At 46.8% G+C, this 14119-nt stretch overlaps 1 protein-coding gene across 2 annotated transcripts in view; it reads left to right on the top strand.

Annotated features, from left to right (window-relative positions):
• LOC105474404 (bridging integrator 2) overlaps positions 1–4616 on the top strand; it is a 40457-nt gene extending 35841 nt beyond the window's left edge. For both annotated transcript variants that reach the window (XM_071071702.1, XM_071071703.1), the window contains exon 13: positions 4126–4616. In XM_071071702.1, the coding sequence (XP_070927803.1) occupies positions 4126–4155 (30 nt within the window). In that variant the 3' untranslated portion in view covers positions 4156–4616. The remainder of the gene's footprint in view (positions 1–4125) is intronic.
• The last annotated feature ends 9503 nt before the right edge of the window (positions 4617–14119 follow it).

A 14119-nucleotide genomic window follows, 5' to 3' on the forward strand; every position in this document is an offset into this window, starting at 1 on the left:
TATGGTATAGCCTATTGCTTCTGGGCTGCAAACCTATACAGCATGTTACTTTACTGAATTCTGTAGGCAGTTGTGACACAGTGGTTAATATTTGTGTATCTAAACATAGAAAACTAGAGTAAAAATACCTATAAAAGATAAAAAGTGATACACTTGTATAGGGCACTATCATGAGTGAAGCTTGCAGGAGTGGAAGCTGCTCTGGGTGAATCAGTGAGTGGTGAGTGAATGTGAAGGCCTAGGGCATTACTGTACACTACTGTAGACTATAAACACTATACACTTAAGCTACACCATTAAAAATATTTTTCTTTTTTTTTGAGATGGAGTTTCACTCTTGTTGCCCAGGTTAGAGTGCAATGGCATGATCTCAGCTCACCACAACCTTGGCCTCCCAGGTTCAAGCGATTCTCCTGTCTCAGCCTCCTGAGTAGCTGGGATTACAGGCATGCGCCACCACACCCAGCTAATTTTGTATTTTTAGTAGAGACGGGGTTTCTCTATGTTGGTCAGGCTGGTCTTGAACTCCCAACCTCAGGTGATCCGCCCGCCGTGGCCTCCCAAAGTGCTGGGGTTACAGGTGTGAGCCACCACACCTGGCCAAAAAATATTTTCTTTATGGCCGGGCACGGTGGCTCAAGCCTGTAATCCCAGCACTTTGGGAGGCCGAGACAGGCGGATCACAAGATCAGGAGATCCAGACCATCCTGGCTAACATAGTGAAACCCGTCTCTACTAAAAAATACAAAAAAACTAGCCGGGCGAGGTGGCGGGCGCCTGTAGTCCCAGCTACTCGGGAGGCTGAGGCAGGAGAATGGCGTAAACTTGGGAGGCGGAGCTTGCAGTGAGCTGAGATCCGGCCACTGCACTCCAGCCTGGGCGACAGAGCGAGACTCCGTCTCAAAAAAATAAAAAAAAAAATTTTCTAGGCCGGGCGCGGTGGCTCAAGCCTGTAATCCCAGCACTTTGGGAGGCCGAGACGAGCGGATCACGAGGTCAGGAGATCGAGACCATCCTGGCTAACACGGTGAAACCCCGTCTCTACTACAAAAAACTAGCCGGGCGCGGTGGCTGGCGCCTGTAGTCCCAACTACTCGGGAGGCTGAGGCAGGAGAATGGCGTGAACCCGGGAGGCGGAGCTTGCAGTGAGCTGAGATCCGGCCACTGCACTCCAGCCTGGGCCACACAGCGAGACTCCGTCTCAAAAAAAAAAAAAAAAAAAAAAAAAAAAAAAAAAATTTCTTTATGTCCTTATTCTATAAGCTTTTTTTTTCCATATTTTTTCTGTTTCTTTTTAAAACTTTTTTGTTAAAAACTAAGACAGAGCTGGGTGTGGTGGCATGTACCTATAGTAGTTCCAGCTATGTAGGAGGCTGAGGCAGGAGGATCACTTGAGCCCACGAGTTCAAATACAACCTGGGCAACATAGCGAGACACCATCTATAAACAAATAAATAAAAACACACAAACATACTAATTGGCCTAGGGTCAGGATCACCCATATCACTGTCTTCTACCTTTACATCTTGTCCCACTAGAAGGGTCTTCGAGGCACTACCACAAATGGACCTGTCATCTCCTGTAATAACAACGCCTCCTCCTGAAGGATCTACTTGAGGCTGTTTTACAGTTAATGTTTCTTTTTAATAGGCAGAACTTTGTTGTTGTTTTTTTTTTTTGAGATGGAGTCTCTCTCTGTCGCCCAGGCTGGAGTACAGTGTACAGTGGCACAATCTCAGCTCACTGCAACCTCCGCCTCCTGGGTTCAAGCGATTCTCCTACCTCAGCCTCCTGAGTAGCTGGGATTACAGCCGGTGGCGCCACCACGTCTGGCTAATTTTTGTATTTTTAGTAGAGACGGGGTTTCACCGTGGTGGTCAGGCTGGTCTTGAACACCTGACCTCATGATCCTTCCGCGTCAGCCGCCCAAAGTGCTGGGATGCTGGGATTACAGGCGTGAGTCACCACACCTGGCCAATAAGCAGAACTTTTTTTTTAATAAGTAGGAATACACACTAAAATAATAATAAAAAGTATTGTAGGCCTGGCGTGGTGGTTCATGCCAGTAATCCCAGCACTTTGGGAGGCTGAGGCAGGCAGATCACCTGAGGCCAGGAGTTCAAGACCAGCCTGGCCAACATGGTGAAACTCCATCTCTACTAAAAATACAAAAATTAGCCGGGCATGGTGGCATGCACCCGTAATCCCATCTACTTGGAAGGCTGTGGCATGAGAACATGAGAATCACTTGAACCCAGGACATGGAGGCTGCAGTGAGCCAGGATTGTGCCACTGCACTCCAGCCTGGGTGATGGAGTGAGACTCTGTTTCAAAAATAATATATATAGAAAATTATTTTTAAAAGCATAGTATATTAAATACATCAAGTGACTGGACACGGTGGCTCACGCCTGTAATCCCAGCACTTTGGGAGGCCAAGGCGGGTGGATCACGAGGTCAGGAGATCTAACTCGGTGAACCCCCGAGTTAGATAACTCGGGGTTATCTAACTAACCTAACACGGTGGCTAACACGGTGAAACCCCGTCTCTACTAAAAATACAAAAAATTAGCCAGGCACGGTTGCAGGCGCCTGTAGTCCCAGCTACTCGGGAGGCTGAGGCAGGAGAATGTGTGAATCCAGTAGGTGGAGCTTTCAGTGAGCCAAGACCGCGCCACTGCACTCCAGCCTGGGTGACAGAGCAAGACTCCATCTCAAAAAAAAAAAAAAAAAAAAAAATCAAGTAATATAGTTGTTTATTGTTATCAAGTATTATGTACTGTACATAATTGCATGTGCTGTACTTTTTACAACTGGCAGCACTGTAAGTTTGTTTATACCAGCATCATCACAAATATGTGAGTAATGTGTTGTGCTGTGATGTTATGAAGGCTACAATGTTAGCAATAGCAGCCACCTCACTAGGCAATAGAAATTTTTCAGCTCCATTATAATGTTATGGGACCACCTTTGTATATAGAGTCCATTGTTGATCAAAACGTCATTATGTGGCATGTGAACTGCATATATATATGTTTATTATATTAACATACACACATATACACAACATATAGCAGAAAAACTCAGAATTATATGAGACAGGATAGTGATATAAAATGGAGCCATGAATTAGGCAAGTATAAAAAATGCATTCTATAAAATAAGCTTACTAAGGATGACCATGAAATTAGTTCCAGACTTTCTAAAATCCAAGAAGAGAAAAACCTGATCAGTTAACCCAATTCATGATGCTCATTCCTTAAGAGAACAACTCCTACTAAGATGAAAAAGAGGCTGGGTGCCGTGGCTCACACCTGTAATCCCAACACTTTGGGAGACTGAAGTGGGAGGATCACTTGAGCCCAGGAGTTCAAGACCATTCTAGACAACAAAATTTTTCTTTATTTATTTATTTATTTATTTATTTTGGGGGGGATAGAGTCTCACTCTGTTGCCTAGGCTGGAGTGTAGTCGTGCAATCTCGGTTCACTGCAAGCTCCGCCTCCCAGGTTCACGCCATTCTCCTGCCTCAGCCTCCCGAGTAGCTGGGACTACAGGCGCCCGCCACCACGCCCAGCTAATTTTTTGTATTTTTAGTAGAGATGAGGTTTCACCATGTTAGCCAGGATGCTCTCGATCTCCTGACCTCGTGATCCACCCACCTCAGCCTCCCAAAGTGCTGGGATTACAGGCGTGAGCCACTGTGCCCGGCCCAAAATTTTTTTTAAAAAATTAGCCAGGCATGGTTGTGTGCGCCTGTAGTCCTAGCTACTCAGAGGCTGAGGTGAGATCACTTGAGCCCTGGAGTTCAAGGCTACATACAGTTACTGTGATTGTGCCACTACACTCCAGCCTGGGAGACAGAGCAAGACTATGTGTCGAAAAGAAAAAAAAAGGAAATTCTCCTGTGAAACATCTTAAAGAGATTGTGAATGATGTAATGAACAATATCTGCAACAAGTCCTTGCAATAATCCCAACAACCAGTTTCACATTGCCTCCCTCAAGAGAGACCAGTGGCATTACATGAAGTATAATTCAGTAGAAGCAGATTGAGTTTAACCCCTCCATAAGTGGTTGGTGGGAAGGCAGGTCAACACCTAACACAATCATGTTTACTTTCCAGGTGTCTACAAGTGAAAATCCACAACTCTGAAGAGAAACTGCCAAGACTCCCCCTGCCCCACGCCTCCCCAGAGAAGCTCTTCAACCAGAGGGTATAGGTCAGAGGGATATAAGAGCCAGTATCCGTTCCTGGGTTCTCAGTGGGAATGCTGGTGCTATCTAAAGACCTGGCATTAATCAAGGTGGAGGAGCAGCCTTGTGGGAGGGATGGAGGGAGGCAGGCTGGGGAGAAGAGAACATTAGATTCAGAAAATATTTAATTCTGGTTTTAGCATTATTAGAATAAGACTTTATACATTAACTAAAGTGGAGCTTTAATCACTATAAAAACCAAAAGTATCTATAGACACAGACACTTGTCTACGCAGAGACATAACCACACATACTCAGGATAGTGAACAAATCTGTCTTTGACTTATGACCCATTTTGCAAGACTTAAAGCCAGAAGATCACATTTTCAGATTGTTAAATAAAGTCTGATTCTGACTATCTGTGGATTGTTTATTTGACACAGGGCATTGTTCCAGCCCAGCACACCGTTTTCCACTTAGGTACAGTTATTGATTCTGCCCCACGTTCAGAAAGCTTTAGTCACCCAGCTCACCCTAACTCCTGACTGTAATTCTTTTATGATACCAAGGGCCACAGACTCTTCTCCTTAATCCAGCATGTACTTCCCACTTTGGTTGATAAGCAGATACACTTGGAAAGGGGTAATAACATTTTAGAGCTAGATCTAGTGTTTACAGTTTAGTACTTGATATGAGTAAGGGTCTGAGCGCAAGAGAGGAAGATATGAAACTGAAAGGATACAAAGTATAATAATAACAATCATATCCGCTGAGTGCCGTGGCTCATGCCTGTAATCCCAGTACTTTGGGAGGCAGAGGCGGGTGGATCTCCTGAGGTCGGGAGTCCAGACCAGCCTGACCAACATGGAGAAACCCTGTCTCTACTAAAAAATACAAAATTAGCTGGGTGTGGTGGTGCATGCCTATAACCGCAGCAACTTGGAAGGCTGAGGCGGGAGAATCATTTGAACCCAGGAGGCGGAGGTTACAGTGAGCCAAGATCATGCCATTGCACTCCAGCCTGAGCAACAAGAATGAAACTCTGTCTCAAAAAAAAAAAAAAAAAAAAAAAAAAAATCATATCCTGGAAATGGCATGAAATTTGGAGTCAGAAGTCCTGGATTCCTTTGGGAGGCCAACGGGGGAAGACTGCTTGAGCCCAGGAGTTGGAGACTAACCTGGGCAAGATGGTAAGACCTCCATCTCTTATTTTTAAAAAAAATTTTAAAGGGCTGGGTATAGTGGCTCACACCTTTAATCCCAGCACTTTGGGAGGCTGAGGCGGGAGGATAACTTGAGCCCAGGAGTTTGACACCAGCCTGGGCAACATAGACTCCCATCTCTACAAAAAATTTAAAAACTAGGCCAGGCACGGTAGAGCGCACCTATACTCCCAGCCACTTAGGAGGCTGAGGAGGGAGGGTCACTCCAGCCTGGGAGGTTGAGTCTGCAAGGAGCAACGATCACACAACTGCATGCCAACCTGAGTGACAGAGGGAGACCCTGTCTTAAAAAAAAAAAAAAAAAAAAAATGGCCGGGCACGGTGGCTCACACCTATAATCCCAGCTACTTTGGGAGGGTGAGGCAAGTGGATCACGAGGTCAAGAGTTCAAGACCAACCTGGCCAACATGGTGAATCCCCATCTCTACTAAAAATACAAAAATTAGCTGGGCGTGGTGGCACGCACCTGTAGTCCCAGCTATTCGGGAAGCTGAGGCAGGATTATTGCTTGAACCCAGGAGGCAGGGGTTGCAGTGAGCCAAGATTGCACAGCCTGGGTGGCAAAGCAAGACACTGTCTCAAAAAAAAAAAAAAATTAAAAAAGGAAGTCTTGGATTCAAGTCCTATCATTACTTTATATGAAAATATTTGTGAAAACATTTTCAAAAAAGCTCTGAAGTCCTGCCACCTTGATAAATGCCACATAAATGCCAAAACCCTTCCATCCTTGCTCTTGTTTTTAAAGTGATGATATCACCATTAGTTCAGTCATTCTGCAAGCATTTACTGAGCATCAGCTGTCTACCAAGCACTGAGTACTAGTACTAGGAACGAGGGAAATAATGATGAGGGGGGTAAAAATAAGATCTTTAATGAGATAGACTATTGAGCAGGGAGCAGAATGGGCAAGATTTAGTGATGGGCCAGAAAGGGACACATGATGAAAACTGAGGTGTTTTTGTTTTGTTTCGTTTTGTTTTGTTTGAGATGGAGTCTTGCTTTGTTGCCCAGGCTGGAGTACAATGGCGCAGTCTTGGCTCACTGCCACCTCCGCCTCCCTGGTTCAAGTGATTCCCTGCCCAAGCATCCAAGTAGCTGGGATTACAGGTGCCCACCACCACGCCCGGGTAACTGTTTGTATTTTTAGTAGAGACAGGGTTTCACCATGTTGACCAGGCTGGTCTCGAACTCCTGACCTCAGGTGATCCACCCGCCACGGCCTCCCAAAGTGCTAGGATTACAGGTGCGAGCCATCACACCTGGCCAGGAATTATTCTAAGTTAGGCTTGAGAGACTAGAACTTGGTGGTGTCTTTCCCTCTAACAGTGACCACAGAAAGAAGTACATTTATATGGGTTCTCTGGTTGCAAGCAACAAGCTGACAAAATTAAGTAATAAAGGATATATTGGGGCTGAGCGTGGTGGTTCACACCTGTAATCCCAGCACTTTGGGAAACAGAGGCCGGAGGATTGCTTGAGTTCAGGAGTTCAAGTCCAGCCTGGGTAACATAGTGAGACCCCATCTCTACAAAAAATTAGCCACACCTGGTGGCATGTACCTGTGGTCCCAGCTACTTGGGAGGCTGAGATGGGAGGATCGCTTGAGCCTGGAAGGCAGAGGTTGCAGTGAGCCATGGTTGCACCACTGCAGTCCAGCCTGGGCAACAGAGCGAGACTGAAAAAAAGTGGATATGTTGGGGCTGGGAACGGTGGCTCATGCCTGTAATCCTAGCACTTTGGGAGACTGACATGGGCAGATCGCTTCTGATCTCATGGCAAAGCCCAGGAGTTTGACACCAGCCTGGGCAACACGATGAAACTCCGTCTCTACCAAAAAATAACAAAAATTAGCTGGGCATGGTGTTGCGAGCCTGTAGTCACAGCTAATCTGGAGGCTGAGGCACTGAGAATTGCTTGTGGGAGCCAGAGGTTGCAGTGAGCTGAGATTGTGCCACTGCACTCTAGCAACAGAGTGAGACCCTGTCTCAAAAAAGAAAAAAAAAAAAAAGGATGTGTTGATATTAGACAGCTCACAGAGCCAAAAGAAGAACTAGGCTGCAAGAGGGACAAGAGCCAGCCCCCAGATGTCTGCAGCAAGAATATGTGGATAGCCCCTCCAGCAGCTGCTACCTTCTGCCACTGTGTTTTCTCCAGATCTACATTCCTTAGAGAAAACTCAACTGGCCCAGTTTGCATGATATGTCCATCCTATGGCCAGGGAAATGGCGAACTGTGACTGGCACTATTACCAGACATGTTAGTGCCTATGACGGGAAGAAGACCAGTGATAGGAGGGGAGCATGGTAAGGAGAATGAATTTTTTTTTTTTTTTTTGAGACAGAGTCTCACTCTATTGCCCAGGCTGGAGTGCAGTGGTGCTATCTTGGCTCACTGCAAGCTCCGCCTCCCAGGTTCAAGCAATTCTCCTGCCTCAGCCTCCCTAGTAGCTGGGATTACAGGCGCACGCCACCACACCTGGCTAATTTTTGTATTTTTAGTAGGGATGGGGTTTCACCATGTTGGCCAGGCTGATCATGAACTCCTGACCTCAAGTGATCTGCCCACCTTGGCCTCCCAAAGTGCTGGGATTACAGGTGTGAGCCACCACGCCTAGCCGAGGAGGGTGAATTTAAAGGTGCATGAGGAAACTTTGAGGGATGATAGAAATGTTCTTTTTTTTTTTTTTCTTTTCCTTGAGACGGAGTTTCGCTCTTGTTACCCAGGCTGGAGTGCAATGGCGCGATCTGTGCTCCTGGATTCAAGCAATTCTCCTGCTTCAGCCTCCCGAGTAGCTGGGATTACAGGCATGTACCATCATGCCCGGCTGATTTTGTATTTTTAGTAGAGATGGAGTTTCTCCATGTTGGTCAGGCTGGTCTCAAACTCCTGACCTCAGGTGATCTGCCTGCCTCAGCCTCCCAAAGTGCTAGGATTACAAGCGTGAGCCACTGCGTCCAGCGAGAAATGTTCTTAATTTTAATTATGGTGATAGTTTTAGGGGTATACACTGTATCAAAGCTTATCAAATTGTATATTTTATGTGCAATTTACTGTGCATCAGTTATGCCTTGATTAAGCTATAAAACAAACCCTAGGTGACCCCTACAAGCACTGGATGCAAGGAATTTGTAGTCCTTGCAGGATGTTCCAGTAGATATGTTCATTAAGGAGCTGGAAATACATGTTTATACTTGGGAGTCATTTTTTCTAAAATCTAATCCTGTTACTCCTTTTTCTTCTTTTTTTTTTTTTTTGAGATGAGGGCTCACTCTTTTTTTTTTTTTTTTTTTTTTTTTTTGAGACGGAGTCTCGCTCTGTGGCCCAGGCTGGAGTGCAGTGGCCAGATCTCAGCTCACTGCAAGCTCCGCCTCCTGGGTTTACGCCATTCTCCTGCCTCAGCCTCCCAAGTAGCTGGGACTACAGGCGCCCGCCACCTCACCCAGCTAGTTTTTTGTATTTTTTAGTAGAGACGGGGTTTCACCGTGTCAGCCAGGATGGTCTCGATCTCCTGACCTCGTGATCCGCCTGTCTCGGCCTCCCAAAGTGCTGGGATTACAGGCTTGAGCCACCGCGGAGATGAGGGCTCACTCTTGCCCAGGCTGGAGTGCAGTGGTACCATCTCAGGCTCACTGCAACCTCTGCTGCCTGGGCTCAAGTGATTCTTCCACCTTAGCCTCCTGAGTAGCTGGGACTACACGTACGTGCCACCATGCCTGGCTAATTTTTGTGTTTTTTGTAGAGGTGGGGTTTTGCCATGATAGCCAGGCTGATGTTACTCTTTAAAAAGCATCATTTGGCCGGGCACAGTGGCTCATGCCTGTAATCCCAGCACTTTGGGAGGCCGAGGCAGGCAGATCACAAAGTCAGGAGTTCAAGACCACTCTGGCCAACATAGTAAAACCCCACTTCTACTAAAAATACAAAAAATTAGCCAGGTGTGGTGGCGGGTGCCTGTAGTCCCAGCTACTCAGGAGGCTGAGGCAGGAGACTCGCTTGAACCCGGGAGGCAGAGGCTGTGGTGAGCCGAGATCGCGCCACTACACTCCAGCCTGGTCAATAGAGCAAGACTATCTCAAAAAAAAAAAAAAAAGCATCATCTTTGCTTTGGGAGGCCAAGGCTCAAGGATCGCTTCAGCCCAAGAGTTCAAGGCCAGCCTGGGTGACAAAGCAAAACCCCATCTCCACAAGAAATAAAAAATTAGCTAGGTGTGGTGGCACATGCCTGTAGCCCAAGCCACTCTAGAGGCTGAGGCGGGAGGGTATCTTGAGCCCACGTCAAGGCTGCGGTGATCTTTGATCACACCATTCATTGTACTCCAGCCAGCCTGGGCAACAGAGCGAGACCCAGTCTCAAAAAAAAGAAAAAAGAAAAGGATTGGCCGGGCGCGGTGGCTCAAGCCTGTAATCCCAGCACTTTGGGAGGCCGAGACGGGCGGATCACAAGGTCGGGAGATCGAGACCATCCTGGTTAACACGGTGAAACCCCGTCTCTACTAAAAAATACAAAAAAAAACTAGCCGGGCGAGGTGGCGGGCACCTGTAGTCCCAGCTACTCGGGAGGCTGAGGCAGGAGAATGGCGTGAACCCGGGAGGCGGAGCTTGCAGTGAGCTGAGATCCGGCCACTGCACTCCAGCCTGGGCGACAGCGCGAGACTCCGTCTCAAAAAAAAAAAAAAAAAAAAAAAAAGAAAAGGATCATCTTCATCTTCAAAGGATCTCTACTGTATACGGCAGTAATGGAGAGGTGCTTGCATTTCCCCGAGAGGAGAGTTGTTCTTCAAATTATAAAAGCCCTACTGCCTGTCCTTTTTCATGGCTCTCCTAAAAAGTGTTCCACTCCAGGGCCAGGCACAGTGGCTCATGACTGTAATCCCAGCACTTTGGGAGGTCAAGGCGGGCGGATCACAGGGTCAAGAGATCAAGACCATCCTGGCCAACATGGTGAAACCCCGTCCCTACTAAAAATATAAAAATTAAAAATTAACTCAGTGTGGTGGCACATGCCTGTAGTCTCAGCTACTCGGGAGGCTGAGGCAGGAGAATCGTGTGAACCCAGGAGGTGGAGGTTGCAGTGAGCTGAGATTGTGCCACTGTACTCCAGCCTGGTGACCAAGCAAGACTCCATCTCAAAAGATTAAATAAATAAATAAGATAAAATAAAATAAAGATATTCCACTCCCTTGGCATTCAGAATCACTGCTGCGAGTGATACAGGGGAAATGCTGGGAACAGAGGCTCCTAGCTGCACAAGGCCCTCAACCCTTTTCTCTCCAGGGCTTTCCCTCCTCTCCTCAGGAGACTGATCCTCTTTGGCATGTGCCAGAGACTTCTAGGGACTTACAGTCTGGTGGGGCAGACAAGCAGTAACTGCTGCAATAGAGGCACACCTGAAGTGGAAAATTTTACTAAATTGTGAGGTTGGCACTTGGTTTGCATATAACCCCACTGAGGGCTCCAAGGAGGCAGGGGAAACGGCCTGTATGCTTACCGAGGGTGGATGGTGCCATTTGGGGAACAGCTTGTTTACCCTGACAAAATGGTAACGTCCAGGGGAAAGACTGCCATCCTGGCAGCAGCACAAGGTGGGGCTGAAGGCCAATAAAACTGGGTGGAGATGAATGTCTCTTGTCCCTCCCCTGAGGCCCCTTGAGGTCTGTTGACAAAAGGACGGCTGCTGCAGTTTCTGAGGTTTAGCATTTAATCCTTGGAGAACACTGGTAGTTTACCATCACAAGGCTTCATTCATCATCTATCTGTATGCCTCTCTACATAGAATTAATTGCAAGAGCATTCTCCAGTCACTGCCCTCCAGCAGTTTGAAGGACATACTGACAGACTAGGTAAGACATGCAGAGAACTCGAGACATGACATATCCAGATAAACAGCATGCACCAGAGAGCATAATACGTACACTGCTTACAATAGTCTTTATTTTACACCAAACTGGAGGCTGAGCATGTGCGTATTGGATCCTATTTTTCTGTATGACTACACTTTTAAAATGAGGTATGTTGGCCGGGAGCAGTAGCTTACGCCTGTTATCCCAGCACTTTGGGAGGCTGAGATGGTTGGATCACTCAAGGTCAGGAGTTTGAGACCAGCCTGGCCAACATGGTGAAACCCTGTCTACTAAAAATACAAAAGTTAGCCAGGCATGGTGGTGCACACCTGTAATCCGAGCTACTTCAGAGGCTAAGGCATGAGAATCACTTAAACCCAGGAGGCAGACGTTGCAGTGAGCTGAGATGGAGACACTGCACTCCAACCTGGACGACAGAGTGAGACTCCATCTCAAAAAATAAAATGAGGTATGTGACTAGCTTAAAAAAAAAAAATCATGTATCAGTCCAGGCGTGCTGGCTCATACCTGTAATCCGAGCGCTTTGGGAGGCCGAGGTGGGTGGATCGCCTGAGGTCAGGAGTTTATGACCAGCCTGGCCAACATGGCGAAACTCTGTCTCTACTAAAAATACAAAAAGTTATCTGGGCCCGATGGCAGATGTCTGTAATCCCAGCTGCTTGGGAGGCTGAAGCAGAAGAATTGCTTGAACCCGGGAGGTGGAGGTTGCAGTGAGCTGAGATCACGCCATTGCACTCCAGCCTGGCTGATAGAGCAATACTCTGTCTCAAAAAAAAAAATAAATAAAGTAAAAAATAAAAATTAAAAAAAAATCAAGTATCGGCAAACCTTATAAGGTTACATTTTATTTATTATTATTATTTATTTATTTTGCGACGGAGTCTCACTGTGTTGCCAGGCTGGAGTGCAGCAGTGTGATCTCTGCTCACTGAAACCTCCGCCTCCCAGGTTCAAGCGATTCTTCTGCCTCAGCCTCCTGAGTAGCTGGGATTACAGGCATGTGCCACCACTCCCGACTAATTTTTGTATTTTTATTAGAGACAGGGTTTCACCATGTTGGCCAGGATGGTCTCGATCACTTGACCTTGTGATCCGCCCGCCTCGGCCTCCCACAGTTCTGGGATTACAGGCGTGAGCCACTGCGCCTGGCCTATTTTTATTTTTTTAATGTTTAATTTGTGTGGGTTCATAGGATATATATATATTTATGGGGGTGCATGAGATTTTTTTTTTTTTTTTTTTGAGACGGCGTCTTCCCAGACTGGAGTGCGATGGCGCTATCTCGGCTCACTGCAAGCTCCGCCTCCCGGGTTCACACCATTCTCCTGCCTCAGTCTGCCAAGTAGCTGGGACTACAGGTGCCCGCCACCACGCCCGGCTAATTTTTTGTATTTTTAGTAGAGACGGGGTTTCACCGCGTTAGCCAGGATGGTCTTGATCTCCTCACCTCGTGATCCACCCACCTCAGCCTCCCAAAGTGCTGGGATTACAGGTGTGAGCCACCCCGCCCAGCCTCATGATATGTTTTGATACAAGCATGCAAATGCATAATAAAATCATATCATGGAGAATGCAGTATACATCCCCTTAAGCATTTGTGTTAAAAACAGTCCAATTATACTATTTTAGTTATTTTTAAATGTACAATTAAGTTATTATTTATAGTCCCCCTGTTGTGCTACCAAATAGTAGGTCTTAAGGTCTTATTCATTCTTTCTTTTTTTTTTTTTTTTTTTTTTGGTACCCATTAATCATCCCCACCTCCCTCCCTAAGGTTACTTTTTTTTGGTTGGGGGGAAAGGGTCTTGCTGTATCTCCCAGGCTGGAGCGCAGCCTTTACCCCCCGGGCTCAAGTGATCCTCTCACCTCAGCCTCCCGACTAGCTGGGACCGCAGGCGCATGCCACAACTCCTAACTTTTTTGTATTTGTAGAGACAGGGTTTCAACATGTTGCCCAGGCTGGTCTCAAACTCCTAGGCTCAAGTGATCTGCCCACCTTGGCCTCCCAAAGTGCTGGGATTATAGGTGTAAGGTTACCTTTTTTTTTTTTTTGAGTCAGAGTCTCACTCTGTTGCCAAGGCTGGAGTGGGTTGGTGTGATCTTGGCTCCCTGCAACCTCCACCTCCTGGGTTCAAGGGATTCTCCTGCCTCAGACTCCCAAGTAGCTGGGATTACAGGCACCCATCATCACACTCGCTAATTTTTATATTTTTAGTAGATAGGGGATTTCACCATGTTGGCCAGGCTGATCTCAAACTCCTGACCTCAGGTGATCCGCCTGCCTTGGCTTCCCAAAATGCTGAGATTACAGACGTGAGCCACTGCGCCCCGCCAGTCACATTTTAAAGAGAAAAAAAAAAGATGCTTATTGAGAGAACATTACTAACAACTGTTGAAATTGTTGAAGTTACAGCAAATCAGTAGAGTCAGTCAGTTGAGCCAGACAGCCTCTGAGTCTGTCTGTTTTTTTTTTTTTTTTTGAGACAGAGTGTAGCTCTGTCACCCAGGCTGGAGTGCAGTGGCACAATCTCGGCTCACCACAACCTCCATCTCCTGGGTTCAAGCGATTCTCCTGCCTCAGCCTCCTGAGTAGCTGGGATTCCAGGTGCCTGCCACCACGTCCAGCTAATTTTTGTATTTTTATATTTTTAGTAGAGAGAGGATTTCACCATGTTGGCCAGGCTGGTCTCAAACTCCCGACCTCGTGATCCACCCGTCTTGGCCTCCCCAAGTGCTGGGATTACAAGTGTGAGCCACCACGCTCAGCTGAATCTGTAGTTCTAAACAATCTTCAACACATAATAGAAAATGTGAAAGAGGGCCGGGCGCGGTGGCTCAA

The sequence above is a fragment of the Macaca nemestrina genome, chromosome 10, assembly GCF_043159975.1.
Source record: "Macaca nemestrina isolate mMacNem1 chromosome 10, mMacNem.hap1, whole genome shotgun sequence".
In the NCBI taxonomy this organism is placed as follows: domain Eukaryota; kingdom Metazoa; phylum Chordata; class Mammalia; order Primates; family Cercopithecidae; genus Macaca; species Macaca nemestrina.